The 20175-nt window shown below is 50.6% G+C and overlaps 1 protein-coding gene across 1 annotated transcript; it reads left to right on the top strand.

Annotated features, from left to right (window-relative positions):
- The first annotated feature begins 4670 nt into the window (after positions 1-4670).
- On the top strand, positions 4671-8045 carry pex26 (peroxisomal biogenesis factor 26). The gene is made up of 3 exons (XM_067999981.1): positions 4671-5004; positions 5905-6036; positions 7845-8045. Exons 1-3 carry the CDS (start codon positions 4671-4673, stop codon positions 7946-7948), a joined length of 570 nt encoding a protein of 189 aa, XP_067856082.1. The 3' UTR covers positions 7949-8045.
- Positions 8046-20175: the final 12130 nt, after the last annotated feature.

Below are 20175 nucleotides of genomic sequence, written 5' to 3'. Positions count from 1 at the left end.
CCCTTAAACACATCCATACTATTCGCCTCAACCACTCCTTGTGGGAGTGAGTTCCACGTTCTAACCACTCTCTGGGTAAAGAAGTTTCTCCTGAATTCTTTATTGGATTTGTCAGTGACTATTTTATATTTATGACCTCTAGTTTTGGATTCCCCACAAGTGGAAACATTTTCTCTACATCTACCCTATCAAACCCTATCAAACACTATCATTATCTGCAAGACCTCTATCAGGTCACCCCTCAGCTTTCTCTTTTCTAGAGAAGAGTCCCAGCCTGTTCAATCTTTCCTGATAAGGATATCCTCTCAGCTCTGGTATCACCCTTGTGAATCTTTTATGCACCCTCTCCAATGCCTCTATATCCTTTCTATAAAATGGAGACCAGAACTGTGCACAATGCTCCAAGTCTGGTCTAACCAAGGTTCTGAACAAGCTTCATAACATAACTTCTTGGGTTTTCAATTCTATCCCTGTAGAAACGAACCCCAGTGCTTGATTTGCCTTTTTTATGGCCTGATTAACCTGCGTCGCTGCTTTTAGTGATTTCTGTATCTACACTCCTAAATCTCTTTGCTCCTCTATCCTGTTTAGACTCTTATTATCCAAGCAACATCTGGTCGCCTTATTCTTCATACCAAAATGCAACACCTCACACATCTATATTGAAATTCATTACAGGCCCATTCTGCAAGTTTATTAATACCCTCTTGCATTTTGACTCATTCTTCCTTTGTATTAACCACACCCCCCAATCTGGTGTCATCAACAAATTTTGGAATTGTACTTCCGATTCCTGAGTCCAAATCATTGATGTAAATTGTGAATAACAGTGGTCCCAGCACTGATACCTGTGGAACACCACTTCCCACCTTCTGCCAGTCTGAGTAGCTACCCTTAACCGCATTCTCCGTTTTCTGTTTTGTAGCCAGTTTGCTATCCATTCTGCTACCTGACCCCTGACTCCACACGCTCTGACCTTAGTCATGATTCTACAATGTGGTAACCTATCGAAGGCCTTTTGAAAATCCAAATATATTACATCTACTGCATTGCCCTTGTCTACTCTTTCTGTTACTTCTTCAAAGATTCAATAAGGTTGGTCAAGCATGACTTTCCCTTTGAAATCTGTGCTGACTATTCTTTGTTATATTTTCATTCTCCAGATGTTTCTCTGTTACATCTTTGAGTAAAGATTCCATTATCTTTCCTACCACCGACATCAAGCTAACTGGTCTATGGTTCCATGGACTTGTTCTATTTTCCTTTTTAAATATAGAAATCACATTATCTGTCCGCCAGTCCTCTGGCACTATTCCCTTTTCGAATTAATTTTTATATATATGTAATAATGCCTCTGCTATCTCCTCCCTGACTTCTTTTAATATGCTCGGATGCAATCCATCCGGACCAGGGGTTTTATCCTCTCTAAGTTTGATTAGTTTATCAATTAGCTCCCTCTTTCTGTCGTAAATTTTTATATCTTTTTTGATCTCTTCTAATGTCCTGCCCACCTTGTTAGTCTCCCTGGTAAATACTGAGTTAAAGTAACTATTCAATATTTCTGCCATTCCACTGTCATTACCTGTGAGATTATCCCCTATCCCGATCCCTATCCTGATTTTTCTTTTGTTATTGATGTGTGTGTAGAATATTTCACTATTTCTTTCTATATTCCTTGATCATTTGATTTTGTAGTTCTTTGCTCTCCTAACTGTATTAACTGTGCAAATCTCTCTATTCCCTTTTGTCATCCTCTCCTTTATTGTCTATGTATTTTGACGATGCCTTTTTCTTTAGTTTCAGTTTTACTCATCTCTTTATTCATCCATGCTGTTTCATTATTGGCTAGATTGTTCTTGCTTTTTAGAGGAATATATTTATTCTGAACTCTATTTTATAAACACTGTTTTAAATATTTCCCACTGCTGTTCTATCTCTTTGTCAAAATGTTTTTCCAGTTTACCTTCCCTAGTTCTACTCTCATCACTGTAAATTTAGCTTTTTTTCAATCTATTACTTTGGTCTCTGTTTCACTGATGTCTTTAGAGTCATAGAGTTATACAGCACGGATAGAGGCCTTTCGGCCCATCGTGTCCGCGCCGGCCATCAAGCCCTGTCGAATCTAATCCCATATTCCAGCATTTGGTCCGTAACCTTGTATGCTATGGCATTTCAAGTGCTCATCCAAATGCTTCTTGAATGTTGAGGGTTCCTGCCTCCACAACCCTTTCAGACAGTGAGTTCCAGACTCCAACCACCCTCTGGGTGAAAAAGTTCTTTCTCAAATCCCCTCTAAACCTCCCGCCTTTTACCTTGAATCTATGTCCCCTTGTTATAGAACCCTCAACGAAGGGAAAAAGCTCCTTAGTATCCATCCTATCTGTGCCCCTCATAATTTTGTACACCTCAATCATGTCCCCCCTCAGCCTCCTCTGCTCCAAGGAAAACAAACCCAATCTTCCCAGTCTCTCTTCATAGCTGAAGCGCTCCAGCCCTGGTAACATCCTGGTGAATCTCCTCTGCACCCTCTCCAAAGCGATCACATCCTTCCTGTAGTGCGGCGACCAGAACTGCACTACAGGAAGGATGTGATCATTATTTTAAACCTTATTATGTTAAGATCGCTATTGCCTAGAGGTTCCCCTACACTTCCTTCTCATATCTGTTCTGGTACATTTCCCATTACGAGATCCAGCAGTGATTCCTCTCTTGTTCGGCTTCTCACATACTGGGTACGATGCTGTACACACTGTAAAAACTCCATTCCTTTTCCCTTTTCCCCCTTTCCCCACCTATTGCCAGTTTATTTGGGGGGTATTTGAAATCTCCCATGATTATTATTCGATGTTTTTTACTCATTTCATACATTTGTCTACATATTTCATCCTCCACTCGCCTTCCACTATTAGGTGGTCTGTAGAATATCCCTGTGAACGTGATCGATCCCTCCTTATCCTTTGCCTCAATCTATCTGGATTCTGTTGCTATCTTCATGTTATGTCCCTTTTTCCTACTGCCATTATGTTGTCTCTAATTAGTACAGCTAACCCCCCCTTCCTTCCCTGACCTTTCTAAATACATTATATCCTACAATATTTAACTGCTGGTCCTGTTCTTTATGTGACCGTGTTTCAGTTATCCCCACCACATCTGGCTCCTTGATACCAATTCTTGCCTCCAGTTCCCCCGTTCTGTTTCAGATGCTGTGCTCATTGTTTTACAGGCAATTTAATTTGTTTTTAGTAATTGTTCTCCCTTTTTTTTTAGATATTTGAGTTCTATAACTGTATTTGTTCCCTGACCGTTATTCCTTAACTTGGTCTGACCTTTACTCTCATTTACTATTTATTTTTTCTTCAGACTTATGTTATTTTCACCAGATCCCTCCCCCCATCTTACTAGTTTTATCAGGTGATGCGGTGTGGGGCGGTGGGTTGATGTGTGGGGGCGGTGGGTTGATGTGTGGGGCAGTGGGTTGATGTGGGGGCAGTGGGTTGATGTGGGGGCGGTGGGTTGATGTGGGGGCGGTGGGTTGATGTGTGGGGGCGGTGGGTTGATGTGTGGGGGCGGTGGGTTGATGTGTGGGGGCGGTGGGTTGATGTGTGGGGGCGGTGGGTTGATGTGTGGGGGCGGTGGGTTGATGTGTGGGGGCGGTGGGTTGATGTGTGGGGGCGGTGGGTTGATGTGTGGGGGCGGTGGGTTGATGTGTGGGGGCGGTGGGTTGATGTGTGGGGGCGGTGGGTTGATGTGTGGGGGCGGTGGGTTGATGTGTGGGGGCGGTGGGTTGATGTGTGGGGGCGGTGGGTTGATGTGTGGGGGCGGTGGGTTGATGTGTGTGGGCGGTGGGTTGATGTGTGGGGGCGGTGGGTTGATGTGTGGGGGCGGTGGGTTGATGTGTGGGGGCGGTGGGTTGATGTGTGGGGGCGGTGGGTTGATGTGTGGGGGCGGTGGGTTGATGTGTGGGGGCGGTGGGTTGATGTGTGGGGGCGGTGGGTTGATGTGTGGGGGCGGTGGGTTGATGTGTGGGGGCGGTGGGTTGATGTGTGGGGGCGGTGGGTTGATGTGTGGGGGCGGTGGGTTGATGTGTGGGGGCGGTGGGTTGATGTGTGGGGGCGGTGGGTTGATGTGTGGGGGCGGTGGGTTGATGTGTGGGGGCGGTGGGTTGATGTGTGGGGGCGGTGGGTTGATGTGTGGGGGCGGTGGGTTGATGTGTGGGGGCGGTGGGTTGATGTGTGGGGGCGGTGGGTTGATGTGTGGGGGCGGTGGGTTGATGTGTGGGGGCGGTGGGTCGGCGGGGGCGGTGGGTCGGCGCGGGCGGTGGGTCGGCGCGGGCGGTGGGTCGGCGCGGGCGGTGGGTCGGCGCGGGCGGTGGGTCGGCGCGCGGCGCGGGCGGTGGGTCGGCGCGGGGCGGGCAGTCCGAGTTCACCAGATAAGCGAGTTGTTATCTCGTCTGTTCCATCCGTGGGCATTGCATGGCCGGCTGAGTGTTTGCAGCATTTCCTGCCCTTGTACTGAAGCAAATGCTGTCGTTCTATATCTGGCCACTGTGGGTGAGTCCTTGCCGACATTACAGCAGCTGTTCCTGGGCAGGGCCGATGTTATATAAATGTGAGCTTGTTCTCTTAAATCGGCAACACTTGAAGCTGATGAAGTTCTCTGTGTGTTGCAGCATGGTTCTGTACAGTAAGGTTGGAGAGCCAGGCCGGATGCAGCAGGCAGTGGGCAGTTGGTTGAAATGCTGGGCCAGCCCGAGTGCCCCGGGCTGCAGTGCTGGGCTGGTGCTGGTGCTGGAGTTGTACCTGCTGCACGTGCTGCTGCCGCTTGGCCTTTTCGAAGAGGCGGAGGAGGTGATCCTGGACACGGCGGTGCTGACAGACGAACAGAGGGAGGCAGCGGTTCGAGTCGTTGCTCAGAGGAGGCCCGAGCAGGTGGAGCATGGGTCAAAAGGCTCAGCGGGCAGCAGGAGCGGGGATCCAGCAGACTTCAGCCAGCGCAGACACCCAGGTAACCGCAGATATCGAGGGCCTCACTGCAGCTTTACTGCTCGGCCGAGTTGCTTTGTCACTCTGTGTCTGTCCGCGCCCATCAGCACTGCAGCTGCTGACCTCCAGCAAGGTTCTTTTCCCCTTTTCCCTCGCTCCCACCTGAGAATGCTGGGCCGTGGATTAATGAGTGCCAACAGCCCTCGACACTGTCCCAGCCTTATTGGTGGGCTGTCAGCGGGCTGTCAATCCATGCAGGCAGTAAAAATCACACAGGGACCCGGCCCCGCCCCTCGCTGCCCAGCCCCGCCCCTCGCTGCCCGGCCCCGCCCCTCACTGCCCGGCCCCGCCCCTCGCTGCCCGGCCCCGCCCCTCGCTGCCCGGCCCCGCCCCTCGCTGCAGTGCCCCTGTTGTCAGCTGGCCACATCCAGCTCTACCTCGCCACCACCTCCCTCGACCCCTCCACTCTCTCTGATTTGTTACGCTGCTTGTCCAGCATCCAGTATTGGACAAGCCAAAATTTGATCCAATTAAATATTGGGAAGACTGAAGCCATGGTCTTCAGTCCCCGCCACAAGCTCCGTTCTCTAGTCACCGACTCCATCCCTCTCCCTGCCCACTGTCTGAGGCTGAACAAGACCGTTCACAACCTTGGCGTTCTATTTGTCCCTGAGCTGAGCTTCTGACCACATCTCCACTCTATCACCAAGACCGCCGACTTCCACCTCCGTAACACTGCCCGCCTCAGCCCATCTGCTACTGAAATCCTCATCCATGCCTTTGTTATCTCTAGACTTGACTATTCCAATACTCTTCTGACTGGCCTCCCACATTCCACCCTCTACAGGTATTGGCCAGGTTGGGTTTTGTGAGAATGATCATTCTGCTGTGTTTAATTATTTTCCTCTCTCCCTCTCTGCAGCACACAACTCGCTGTTCAAGGTTATTCAGCAAGTGCTGAGGCTGTCCCGCAGGTGCCTGCATTTGGTGTCTCTTCGCAAACTGCTTCTGGTTGTGCTCTTAGCCTACCTGCTGATTGTCAGATTGGACCCTGGTAAGTGGCACTGCCCACGTGTACCACAAGCTGGCTTTTACCCCCTCTCTCCCATCTTGTTTCCCCAAAGATGTGCAGACAGGTGACCTCCTTCCCTGACCCCTGACCTCTGACCGTGCCGTTCTCAGGACGGCCAGTATGAGGCAGGCCAGCGCTCCCTACATGACTCTTCCATTTTAACAGGAAGTGCTTGGCATGCTCTGCCCCTCCCCACAATGTCACACCTGGGATTGGTAGCTCAGCCTGTGAAGAATCATGGCAGTAAGCTGTGCCACACTACAGGTACCCTCCTGCTCACTTAGATCTTCTGTCTAAAGAAGAATGGCTTATAAAATATTGAGACCCTAGTTTCACAGACTCTGATCACTTGACCCCTCCTTAGCCCAGGGGCAGGAGGGCTAATTCAGCACCAGCTGTTGCCCTGGGAGTCATCAGCTCACCGCACACACATCTGGACTGATCCTGGGACCTTGTACTGTGGCTTTGACCTGCACTGGACAACCCACCAGAGCAATGGGGACCGGTCACTCCCACTCAAGTGCGTTAGTGAACTGTCAAGAACGTTGCTGTTTGGATCTATTCTGGTCACTTGAACACTTTGAGTTCTGAATTCCTGATCATTAATTATTGCATTACTCCCTACAAATAGCCTGTTAATGCAGTAATCTGTGGTGTTGTAGGATGGTAAACAATTTTACAACACCAAGTTATAGTCCAACGATTTTATTTGAAATCTACAAGCTTTCGGAGGCTTCCTCCTTCCTCAGGTAAATGTCAGGAATTGACATTTGTAGGGAGTAATTCCTGACATTTACCTGAAGAAGGAGGAAGCCTCCGAAAGCTTGTAGATTTCAAATAAAATCATTGGACTACAACTTGGTGTTGTAAAATTGTTTACAATTGTCAACCCCAGTCCATCACCGGCATCTCCACATGGTGTTGTAGGATGGTAGGGTATAGAGTGACACCTCGGGCCTCTACACAGCCAGGTTCTGATCTCGGCCAGCTCGGGGGGAAATCTGATCTCGGTCAGTGGGGAAAAATATAGTAAAAAAAATGGGTGTGGGGGAGTTGGGCCACAGGCTGTGTTCCACAGGGCTGGTGGCCGAGGGGTGTCCCCGGCGGAGACCGGCCGAGGGGTGTCCCCGGCGGAGACCGGCCGAGGGGTGTCCCCGGCGGAGACCGGCCGAGGGGTGTCCCCGGCGGAGACCGGCCGAGGGGTGTCCCCGGCGGAGACCGGCCGAGGGGTGTCCCCGGCGGAGACCGGCCGAGGGGTGTCCCCGGCGGAGACCGGCCGAGGGGTGTCCCCGGCGGAGACCGGCCGAGGGGTGTCCCCGGCGGTTCTTCACACGCAGAATGATGAACACATGGGATGGAGCCCTGTGTAGGGGAGTGGTGAAAACCCTGGAATGATTGAAGAATCAGTTGAATGTTTCATTCTGGACGGATGGATTAAGGTCAGTGAAAGAGCTTCCTCATCCAAAACTCTCTTGATTGTCTTTGTAACCCAGGAAAATCATGGAATCGTACAGCACAGAAGGAGGCCATTCAGCCCATCGTGCCTGTGCCGACTCTTTGAAAGATCTATCCAATTAGTCCCACTCCTCTGCCCTTTCTCCATAGCCCTGCAAATTTCTCCTTTTGAAGTTTTTACCCAATTCTCTCTTTGGGGAATGAGCTGAAGCTGTTCACACCATCCTCCACATGGAGCTGACTCTCTCCACTTCCACTGTTCTCACTCAGTACAATGGACTGGTCATCAATTTCTCAATGGCCTGAACTCTTTCTATTTTTGTCTTTGCCTACAGCCTCTCCAGCGGCCTTGTCCTGGCTCCCCAGTCTCCAGCATTTCCTCAGGCTGATGTGGAACACTATGTTTGCTCCCTACTACAAGGCAAGGATTGGCAAGTGATCCCTGGCGCATGCTGTTTGAGGCCCAGCTCCAGATGGATAAAGCTCTTCAACAACTTGTGTAACAGATCAGGTCCTGGCACTGGAGGCTGTTGCTCCCCATGTGTCCACTACCGGTGAAGCTCCCCCTGTGTCCACTACCGGTGAAGCTCCCCCTGTGTCCACTCCCGGTGAAGCTCCCCCTGTGTCCACTCCCGGTGAAGCTCCCCCTGTGTCCACTACCGGTGAAGCTCCCCCTGTGTCCACTACCGGTGAAGCTCCCCCTGTGTCCCCTACCGGTGAAGCTCCCCCTGTGTCCCCTACCGGTGAAGCTCCCCCTGTGTCCACTCCCGGTGAAGCTCCCCCTGTGTCCACTCCCGGTGAAGCTCCCCCTGTGTCCACTCCCGGTGAAGCTCCCCCTGTGTCCACTCCCGGTGAAGCTCCCCCTGTGTCCCCTACCGGTGAAGCTCCCCCTGTGTCCCCTACCGGTGAAGCTCCCCCTGTGTCCCCTACCGGTGAAGCTCCCCCTGTGTCCCCTACCGGTGAAGCTCCCCCTGTGTCCCCTACCGGTGAAGCTCCCCCTGTGTCCCCTACCGGTGAAGCTCCCCCTGTGTCCCCTACCGGTGAAGCTCCCCCTGTGTCCCCTACCGGTGAAGCTCCCCCTGTGTCCCCTACCGGTGAAGCTCCCCCTGTGTCCCCTACCGGTGAAGCTCCCCCTGTGTCCCCTACCGGTGAAGCTCCCCCTGTGTCCCCTACCGGTGAAGCTCCCCCTGTGTCCCCTACCGGTGAAGCTCCCCCTGTGTCCCCTACCGGTGAAGCTCCCCCTGTGTCCCCTACCGGTGAAGCTCCCCCTGTGTCCCCTACCGGTGAAGCTCCCCCTGTGTCCCCTACCGGTGAAGCTCGCCCTGTGTCCCCTACCGGTGAAGCTCGCCCTGTGTCCCCTACCGGTGAAGCTCGCCCTGTGTCCCCTACCGGTGAAGCTCGCCCTGTGTCCCCTACCGGTGAAGCTCGCCCTGTGTCCCCTACCGGTGAAGCTCGCCCTGTGTCCCCTACCGGTGAAGCTCGCCCTGTGTCCCCTACCGGTGAAGCTCGCCCTGTGTCCCCTACCGGTGAAGCTCGCCCTGTGTCCCCTACCGGTGAAGCTCGCCCTGTGTCCCCTACCGGTGAAGCTCGCCCTGTGTCCCCTACCGGTGAAGCTCGCCCTGTGTCCCCTACCGGTGAAGCTCGCCCTGTGTCCCCTACCGGTGAAGCTCGCCCTGTGTCCCCTACCGGTGAAGCTCCCCCTGTGTCCCCTACCGGTGAAGCTCCCCCTGTGTCCCCTACCGGTGAAGCTCCCCCTGTGTCCCCTACCGGTGAAGCTCCCCCTGTGTCCCCTACCGGTGAAGCTCCCCCTGTGTCCCCTACCGGTGAAGCTCCCCCTGTGTCCCCTACCGGTGAAGCTCCCCCTGTGTCCCCTACCGGTGAAGCTCCCCCTGTGTCCCCTACCGGTGAAGCTCCCCCTGTGTCCCCTACCGGTGAAGCTCCCCCTGTGTCCCCTACCGGTGAAGCTCCCCCTGTGTCCCCTACCGGTGAAGCTCCCCCTGTGTCCCCTACCGGTGAAGCTCCCCCTGTGTCCACTCCCGGTGAAGCTCCCCCTGTGTCCACTCCCGGTGAAGCTCCCCCTGTGTCCACTCCCGGTGAAGCTCCCCCTGTGTCCCCTACCGGTGAAGCTCCCCCTGTGTCCCCTACCGGTGAAGCTCCCCCTGTGTCCCCTACCGGTGAAGCTCCCCCTGTGTCCCCTACCGGTGAAGCTCCCCCTGTGTCCCCTACCGGTGAAGCTCCCCCTGTGTCCACTCCTGGTGAAGCTCCCCCTGTGTCCACTCCTGGTGAAGCTCCCCCTGTGTCCACTCCTGGTGAAGCTCCCCCTGTGTCCACTACTGGTGAAGCTCCCCCTGTGTCCACTCCCGGTGAAGCTCCCCCTGTGTCCACTCCCGGTGAAGCTCCCCCTGTGTCCACTCCCGGTGAAGCTCCCCCTGTGTCCACTCCCGGTGAAGCTCCCCCTGTGTCCCCTACCGGTGAAGCTCCCCCTGTGTCCCCTACCGGTGAAGCTCCCCCTGTGTCCCCTACCGGTGAAGCTCCCCCTGTGTCCACTACCGGTGAAGCTCCCCCTGTGTCCCCTACCGGTGAAGCTCCCCCTGTGTCCCCTACCGGTGAAGCTCCCCCTGTGTCCCCTACCGGTGAAGCTCCCCCTGTGTCCCCTACCGGTGAAGCTCCCCCTGTGTCCCCTACCGGTGAAGCTCCCCCTGTGTCCCCTACCGGTGAAGCTCCCCCTGTGTCCCCTACCGGTGAAGCTCCCCCTGTGTCCCCTACCGGTGAAGCTCCCCCTGTGTCCCCTACCGGTGAAGCTCCCCCTGTGTCCCCTACCGGTGAAGCTCCCCCTGTGTCCCCTACCGGTGAAGCTCCCCCTGTGTCCCCTACCGGTGAAGCTCCCCCTGTGTCCCCTACCGGTGAAGCTCCCCCTGTGTCCCCTACCGGTGAAGCTCCCCCTGTGTCCCCTACCGGTGAAGCTCCCCCTGTGTCCCCTACCGGTGAAGCTCCCCCTGTGTCCCCTACCGGTGAAGCTCCCCCTGACCAGCACTGGCACACCCCCCCTTACATTCTCATGTCTCTCTCTTTCACAGTCTCAACATGCAGCAGATTGGATAAATGATGCTGCTGTCCCCAAACTGCCCCAAAAATAAGCCTTCCCGTGAACAGACTTGTCTGTGCCGCTTTCTGAGGGGATCGACGATGTCTGTTCCTCTATTGCTGCTGTTCACTCAGCCTGGGCTTAGGTTTGCTGTGTGGGATTCTGCTGAGCAGTGTACTGGAGAGATGCTGAGTGTTAGCCCATATGTGGCTCATTATAAGTGGAGTGTGAAGGGGGTGCTTCTGTTCCAAGGCGAACACTGAGCCAACACAAGACAGGGTTCCAGGAACATAACACTGGCAATTTAAGCGTGGCCTTGCTCACAGCAGCCCTGGGTCAGGCAACGCAATCATCTCGGATGTAAACGGACTGGGATCAAATGAACGACTGCCATCGGGAACCAGTGCCGAGACTGCGGCCCCGATAAACACTGCAGCAAAGGACATCGGCTGTAATCTGCACCTCCCTTTACGTCAAGAAGAAAATGGACTGATTCACCTAACATTTACAACCAGAGCACACAGTGTCTGCTCCGTGTCTGATCCAATGGGGCTGGTGTCCTGTTTCCATGCATCCGGAAAACATCCACATTCTGGTAAGAACTGATACCCGAGTTACAGGCTGGGATTTAATCGAGGGGTTCGGTGGGTTTATATATAGAATAACAGATACCCGGGAGTGAGTTACAGGCTGGAATCTAATCGAGGGGTTCGGGGGGTTTATATATAGAATAACAGATACCCGGGAGTGAGTTACAGACTGGAATCTAATCGAGGGGTTCGGGGGGTTTATATATAGAATAACAGATACCCGGGAGTGAGTTACAGGCTGGAATCTAATCGAGGGGTTCGGGGGGTTTATATATAGAATAACAGATACCCGGGAGTGAGTTACAGACTGGAATCTAATCGAGGGGTTCGGGGGGTTTATATATAGAATAACAGATACCCGGGAGTGAGTTACAGGCTGGGATTTAATCGAGGGGATCGGGGGGTTTATATATAGAATAACAGATACCCGGGAGTGAGTTACAGACTGGAATCTAATCGAGGGGTTCGGTGGGTTTATATATAGAATAACAGATACCCGGGAGTGAGTTACAGACTGGAATCTAATCGAGGGGTTCGGTGGGTTTATATATAGAATAACAGATACCCGGGAGTGAGTTACAGACTGGAATCTAATCGAGGGGTTCGGGGGGTTTATATATAGAATAACAGATACCCGGGAGTGAGTTACAGGCTGGGATTTAATCGAGGGGATCGGGGGGTTTATATATAGAATAACAGATACCCTGGAGTGAGTTACAGACTGGGATTTAATCGAGGGGTTTGGGGAGGGTTTATATATAGAATAACAGATACCCAGGAGTGAGTTACAGACTGGGATCTAATCGAGGGGTTCGGGGGGGTTTATATATAGAATAACAGATGCCCGGGAGTGAGTTACAGACTGGAATCTAATCGAGGGGTTCGGGGGGGTTTATATATAGAATAACAGATAGCCGGGAGTGAGTTACAGGCTATATCTGCGGCCTATTAGCCGGGATGAGCAGGGGGCCTATCAATGAAGTTCGTTTCTGGCTTCATAAGAAATTGGAGCAGGAGTAGGCCATTCAGCCCCTCGAGCCTGTTCCACCATTCAACAAGATCATAGCTGATCTTCAACCTCAACTCCACTTTCCTGCCTGATCCCCATATCCCTTGATTCCCTTAGAGTCCAAAAATCTATCTATCTTAGTCTTAAATATTCTCAACAACTGAGTACCCACAGCCCTCTGGGGTAAAGAATTCCAAAGATTCACAAACCTCTGAGTGAAGAAAATCCCCCTCATCTCAGTCCTAAATGTCCGACCTCATCCTAAGACTATGTCCCCTAGTTCTAGACTCTCCAGCCAGGGGAAACAGCCTCTCAGCATCTACCCTGTCAAGCCTCTAATAATTTTATACATTTCAGTGAGATCCCCGCTCATTCTTCGAAACTCCAGAGAATATATTGGATGCTGTCACATTTTGAAATTTTTGATCTTTCATTTTCCAGGATGAGCACGGGGCCATTAAGTAATTAGTTATCTCAGATGGCCAATTAATATTGGTACCCATTGCGGTGCTGATGTGGGCTTTCTGGGGTTGGATTGAATGAATAGCAAAGGAAAATCCATGCCGGGGGCAGTCAGGTTTTAAACGAGACCGTGAGGCGCAAGCTTGAGCCGAGTGCTGGAACCACAGATGTGGGAGGTCAGTTTTTACAGCACGAAATTGCCCACAAAGAAAAGCCAAACACTGGTCAGTCAATGGATGGGAAATGGTTTGTTACTTTCTCTCATTTTTGAGGAGAGAAATGAGATTGAGTTCAGTAAGTGAGACTTGCTTTAACTGTTACTCTGTACACTTGCTATCTGTAAAATAAAGCAGCTTAATTCATATTCTGTCCTCAACTCACCGAGTGTGTTTGTCAATTTTTGGATAGATTGGAGAAATCAGTGTGAACGTCAGGAGTGAATGTTTAGGGTGGTGGATGGGGTGCCAATCAAGTGGACTACTTTATCTTGGATGGTGTCGAGTTTCTTGAGTGTTGTTGGAGCTGCACTCATCCAGGCAAGTGGAGAGTATTCCATCACACTCCTGACTTGTGCCTTGTAGATGGTGGAAAGGCTCTGGGGAGTCAGGAGGTGAGTCACTCGCCACAGAATACCCAGCCTCTGACCTGCTCTCGTAGCCACAGTATTTATATGGCTGGTCCAGTTAAGTTTCTGGTCAATGGTGACCCCCAGGATGTTGATGGTGGGGGTTTCAGCGATGGTAATGCCGTTGAATGTCAAAGGGAGGTGGTTAGACTCTTGTTGGAGATGGTCGTTTTCAAAAAAGTAAAGGGACCCCGTCTTCACAGTGAGGACACCGTCCAACGTGTCGTGTGGCACTACCACCGTGCTAAATGGGATAGATTCAGAACGGATCTAGCAGCTCAAAATTGGTCATCCCTGAGGCGCTGTGGGCCATCAGCAGCAGCAGAATTCTATTCCACCATAATCTGTAATGGCCCGCCATATCCTTCACTCTACCATTACCGTCCTTTAAAAAGGGAGAAAGAGATAGACCGAGTAATTATAGGCCAGTCAGCCTAACCTCGGTGGTGGGCAAATTATTGGAATAGATTCTGAGAGACAGCATAAATCGTCATTTAGAAAGGCACAGGTTAATCAAGGACAGTCAGCATGGATTTGTTAAGGGAAGGTCGTGTCTGACTAACTTGATTGAATTTTTTGAGGAGGTAACAAGGAGGGTTGATGAGGGTAGCATGTTTGATGTAGTCCACATGGATTAAAATCATTATAAACTAGGCTTTTGACAAGGTCCCACGTGGCAGACTGGTCAAAAAAGTAAAAGCCCATGGAATCCAAGGGAAAAGTGGCTAGTTGGATCCAAAATTGGCTCAGTGGCAGGAAGCAAAGGGTAATGGTTGACGGGTGTTTTTGCGACTGGAAGGCTGTTTCCAGTGGGGTCCTGCAAGGCTCAGGTACTAGGCCTCTTGCTTTTTGTGGTATATATTAATGATTTGGACTTGAATGTGGGGGACTTGATCAAGAAATTTGCAGATATACAAAAATTGTCCGTGTGTTTGATAGTGAGGAGGAAAGCTGTAGACTGCAGGAAGATATCAATGGACTGGACGGATGGGCAGAAAAGTGGCAAATGGAATTCAATCCAGAGAAGTGTGAGGTAATGGATTTGGGGAGGGCAAACAAGGCAAGGGAGTACACAATAAATGGGAGGATACTGAGAGGTGTAGAGGAAGTGAGGGACCTTGGAGTGCATGTCCACAGATCCCTGAAGGTAGCAGGACAGGTAGATAAGGTGGTTATAAAGGCATACGGGATACTTTATTAGTCGAGGCATAGAATACAAGAGCGTGAACTGTATAAAACATTGGTTAGGCCACAGCTTGAGTACTGCGTACTGTTCTGGGTGCCACATTACAGGAAAGATGTGATTGCACTAGAGACGGTACAGAGGAGATTTACAAGGATGTTGCCAGGACTGGAGAATTTTAGCTGTGAGAAAAGATTGGATAGGCTGGGTAACAAATGAGGCTGAGAGGAGACTTAATTGAGGTATAAAATTGTGACGGGACTAGATAGAGTGGATAGGGAGGAGCTATTTCCCTTTGCAGAGGGGTCAGTGACCAGGGTCACAGATTTGAAGTAATTGGTAGAAGGATTAGAGAGGAGCTGAGGAGAATTGTTTTTCACCCAGAGGGTGGTAGAGGCAGAAACCCTCAACTCATTTAAAAGTACTTGGATGTGCACCTGAAGTGCCAAAACCTACAGGGCTACGGACCGAGTGCTGGAAAGTGGAATTAAGCTGGATAGCTCTTTTTTGGCCGGCATAGACACGATGGGCTGAATGGCCTCTTTCTGTGCAAGATTGATATCACTGCTAATGGTTTGTACAAGGCAGATATCACAGCTCATAGTCTGTACAAGGTAAATATCACTGCTAATGGATTGTAGAAGATAGATAAGAATATAAGAAATAGGAGCAGGAGTAGGCCATACGGCCCCTCGAGCCTGTTCCGCCATTCAATCAGGCCATGGCTGATCTTCGACCTCAACTCCACTTTCCCACCTGATCCCCATATCCTTTGATTCCCTTAGAGTCCAAAAATCTATTGATCTCAGCCTTGAATGTATTCATGACTCAGCATCCACAGCCCTCTGGGGCAGAGAATTCCAAAGATTCACTACCCTGTGCGTGAAGAAACTCCTCCTCATCTCTGTCTTAAATGGCCGACCCCTTATCCTGGGACTATGCCCCCTAATTCTAGACTCTCCAGGCAGGAGAAACAACCTCTCAGCATCTACCCTGTAAAGCACCCTCAGAATTTTATACGTTTCAATGAGATCACCTCTCATTCTTCTAAACTCCAGAGAGTATAGGCCCATTCTACTCAACCTCGTCTCATGGGACAATTGTAGTAAGACTTCCTTACTCTTGTACTCCAACCCCCTTGCAATAAAGGCCAACATGCCATTTGTATTCCTAATTGCTGCTATATGCTAACTTTTTGTGTTTCTTTTACGAGGACACCCAAGTCTCTGAACATCAACATTTAATAGTTACTCACAATTTTAAAAATATTCTGTTTTTCTATTCTTCCTACCAAAATGAATAATCTCACATTTCCCCACATTATACTCCACCTGCCACCTTCTTGCCCACTCACTCAATCTGTCTATATCCCTTTGCAGACTCTTGGCCCCGATATTAGCGGGGAGGCATGATTGTAGCGGGGGTGACCCGCCCAATAAAATCTGTCCGTTCCCCACGCGATCGCAGGTCAATTGAAGCCACTTACCGTGGCTTCCGGGTTTCCCGTCGGAAAGCTGCGCAGTGGGCGGACTGCGCACCCGCATCACAGGCTGTCAGCTGGAGGAGCCCTATTTAAAGGGGCAGTCCTCCAATGGCTGCTCCTGGAGCAAACACCCACACAGCACGATGGAGCAGCCCAGGGGAAAGGCTGCTCCCAGATTTAGCGATGCCTCACTCCAGGTGCTACTGGATGGGATGAGGAGGAGGAGGGATGTGTTCTACCCGGCGGATGGGAGGAAGGGGCCTGTCTCTGCCACCAAGAAGGCCAGGCTCGAGGTGGCAGAGGAGGTCACCAGAAGCAGCAACATCTCCCGCACCTGGATCCAGTGCAGGAAGCGCTTCAATGACCTAACTGGGTCAGTCAAAGTGAGTACACTTACTCATTCTCCTACACTCCGTCTTCCACATCACCGCCCCCACCCCCCAACTCATTCTGCACTGCCCACACTACTCTATCACATCACTCCTCACACCCACTCAAAGCTCCTCCTCAACTTACCTGCACTTCCTCACCTCCCCATTACTCACCCCACCACTACCACTCAACCCAATCCTCATACAATGTCATGGCTCTGTCTCATACTCACCCTCTGATGCATCTCTTTCACGGTCAGCCTCACCCAAACCAATGCATTCATCGGTTGGCCACGTCACCATCCCACACTCACGCCTCTCTACTTTCTCCCCTTATAGGAGAAGAGAGCCCAGAATGCACGGGACAGGGTGAGGACCGGAGGGGGGCCGCAACAAATCGTCGTCCTCACAGACGCGGGGCAGGAGGCGCTGGAGCTGAGCCTCACCCTCGAGTGCCTGTCCGTCGGGGACACCGAGACTGGCACCCGACAAACGTCTGGTGACAGAACTTTAACATTCAACACACACAATATGAATTGATGTTAACATACCTTGCCATCTGTCGAAAACTTAAACTTAAACTTATTACCTAGTATATACAATGCATTAACTCCAAACACTTATTTTCAGACAAGTAAGAATTTATTAAAAGAAACTTGTATACAAGGGAAGAGTGTTCTGAACAATGGTCAGAACAACCTCTTCACTGAACAAAGGAAACAGTTCACGTTTATACAGTTTAATTCAGTTACGCCCACCTGTCGTAGAATATGAGCGTACACGTACATTCTTTATTGGTTCAAGTGGTTAGTCAATCAAAATAGGGAACCCTCTGGTTCCTCATGACTGCCTCGTGATGTTTGAACACCGTCCCGGGAAAGTAATTTTCCTTAATAAACAGTCTTTCTTATCAGTGGGTCTGTACTAGTCTCAAGGCTATATGGTCATTCATTTCTGTTAATCAGACAGTTATCAACATAAGCGAACAATAGCGCTTCTGTATGTCTTTGGTGAGAAACTAAAACATAAGCTTTCTATTATATTCAGCTGGTTAGTTAACATGGTCAACTTATCCATCATGCATTTCTTCTTTTTTTTGGTTTTAAGGGTATTAGAAAATTAATATGGTCAAGTCCACATTCATGGTTTCGGTGTATTAGAAAGTTAATATGGTCAGGCATCTCTTTATGGTTTTCCACACACCTTCAGCATGCTGAATATTGCCTTCTGTTCTCTTACAGGGCCTTCAGCGACCGCTGTGATGGCGGAGGGTGATTCCTCAGAGGACCTGCCGGCCTCTGAGGGTGCACCGTCACATCTGAGCGAGCCATCCACCAGCGCAGATACTCACACCCTGGTGGGTCCCAGTCCACAGGTAGTTGGGGTCGCATATGGTGAGTCACCACGCACATGAGCACGAGCAGGCACTGGTGGCAGGGGCAGCTGTGGAGAGTCTGCGTCGGTGGGAGCACTCTTCTCCAGGCTCTGCTCAACTGGACACAGATGCTGAATCCTGGGGGCCATCCTTCAAAAGGATCGAGGGGCAGCAGCACATTTGTGAGAACAGGTACCATACACACTCTCCGCAATCACGCACAGGATGGAGGAGTCCAACTCCTGCATGAGTGGAATGGTAGCACAGGTACGAACATATGAACATACAAATTAAGAGCAGGAGTAGGCCATTTGGCCCCTCGAGCCTGCTCTGCCATTTGATAAGATCATGGCTGATCTGATTGTGACCTCAACCCTACTTTCCCGTCTACCTACTATAACCTTTGACTCCCTTGTTAATCAGGAATCTATCTAACTCAACCTTAAAAATATTCAATGACCCTGCCTCCACCGCTCTCTGGGGAAGGGAGTTCCACAGACTCACGACCCTCTGAGAGAAAAAATTTCTCCTGCGTCTTATCTGGCGCACACGTGAAGGAATCTTTTGCGGTGGTCACAAACGAGCTGAGTGTTGATGGAGTGATAGCCCTCCTGTGACTCGGCCAACGTTGTCTACCTCATACGTTGCAGGAAAGGATGCCCCGGAGCATGGTACATTGGCGAGACCATGCAGACACTGCAACAACGGATGAATGGACACCGTACAACAATCGCCAAACAGGAGGGTTCCCTCCCAGTCGGGGAACACTTCAGCAGTCAAGGACATTCAGCCACCGATCTTCGGGTAAGCGTTCTCCAAGGCGGCCTTTGAGACACACGACAACGCAAAATCATCGAGCAGAAATTGATAGCCAAGTTCCGCACCCATGAGGACGGCCTCAAACGGGATCTTGGGTTCATGTCAAGCGACGTAACCCCACCTGACGTAGAGTCATCCAGACTCAAGTCGTAGTTGGCTTGTTCTCCATACACAGATGCGGCCGGACCTGCTGCGATTTCCAGCAAAAAAAAGTTATCTGTTTTTAATACAAACCCCAGCATCTGCTACATTTGACCCCTTGTGACCCCACCTCAGTATTCTTGGAAGTAATTTTTTCCTGACTAACCTGTTTGAACACTCCTTGGATTGCTGTGATTATCTCTCTGCCGAGGTGTGATAGAGGGCAGTTAGAAAGATTATCTGTAATCACCAGGCATTGTTCTCTGACTATATATGCTGTGCCTTTATGCAACTCCTCCTCACTTCACCTGACGAAGGAGCAAAGCTCCGAAAGCTTGTGATTTCAAATAAAGCTGTTGGACTATAACCTGGTGCTGTGCGACTCCTTACATTTGTCCACCCCAGTCCATCACCGGCATCTCCACATCTAGTGAATATAGGCCTAGTCGACCCAATGTCTCCTCATATGTCAGTCCTGCCATCCCAGGAATCAGTCTGGTGAACCTTCGTTGCACTCCCTCCATAGCAAGGATATTCTTACTCAGATATGGAGACCAAAACTGCACACAATACTCCAGATGTGGTCTCACTCAGGCCCTGTATAACTGCAGTAAGACATCCCTGCTCCTGTACTCAAATCCTCTTGCAATGAAGGCCAATATACCTGCTTGCTGCACCTGAATGCTCACTTTCAGCGACTGGTGTACAAGGACACCCTGGTCTCGTTGCACCTCCCCTTTTCCCAATCTATCACCATTCAAATAATAATCTGCCTTTCTGTTTTTACAACCAAAGTGGATAACCTCCCATTTATCCACATTATACTGCATCTGCCATGTTCTTGCCCACTCACCCAACTTGTCTAAATCACATTGGAGCCTCTTTGCATCCTCCTCACAGCTCACATTCCACCCCAGCTTTGTGTCATCTGCAAACTTGGAAATGTTACATTACGTTCCCTCATCCAAATCATTGATATATATTGTGAATAGCTGGGGCCCAAGCACTGATCCCTGCGGTACCCCACTAGTCACTGCCTGCCACCCCGAAAAAGGCCCGCTTATTCCTACTCTCTCTTTCCTGTCTGTCAACCAATTCTCAATCCATGCCAGTATATTCCCCCCAATCCCATGTGCTTTAATTTTGCACACTAACCTCTTGTGTGGGACCTTATCAAAAGCCTTCTGAAAATCCAAGTACATCACATCCACTGGTTCTCCCCTATCTATTCTACTAGTTACATCCTCAAAAAACTCCAGTAGATTTGTTAAGCATGATTTCCCTTTCATAAACCCATGCTGACTTTGTCCAATCCCATTAATGCCCTCCAAGTGTTCTGTTATCACATCTTTTATAATAAACTCTAGCATTTTCCCCACTACTGATGTTAGGCTAACTGGTCTGTAATTCCGTTTTTTCTCTCCCTCCTTTTTTAAATAGTGGGGTTACATTTGCCACCCTCCAATCTGTAGGAACTGTTCCAGAGTCTATAGAATTTTGGAAGATGATCACCAATGCATCCA

Source organism: Heptranchias perlo, chromosome 18 (genome assembly GCF_035084215.1).
Source record: "Heptranchias perlo isolate sHepPer1 chromosome 18, sHepPer1.hap1, whole genome shotgun sequence".
Taxonomy (NCBI): Eukaryota; Metazoa; Chordata; class Chondrichthyes; order Hexanchiformes; family Hexanchidae; genus Heptranchias; species Heptranchias perlo.
The sequence above is the reverse complement of the archived record's forward strand: the minus strand, read 5'-3'. Positions and strand labels throughout refer to the sequence as shown.

What these genes read in the sequence shown, in the direction of transcription:
- pex26 (XM_067999981.1), top strand. Translation starts at nt 4,671, where the DNA reads ATGGTTCTGTACAGTAAGGTTGGAGAGCCAGGCCGGATGCAGCAGGCA. An exon ending in CAGCCAGCGCAGACACCCAG is followed by an intron (nt 5,005 to 5,904) that starts GTAACCGCAGAT and finishes CCCTCTCTGCAG; the next exon opens with CACACAACTCGCTGTTCAAG. An exon ending in GATTGTCAGATTGGACCCTG is followed by an intron (nt 6,037 to 7,844) that starts GTAAGTGGCACT and finishes CTTTGCCTACAG; the next exon opens with CCTCTCCAGCGGCCTTGTCC.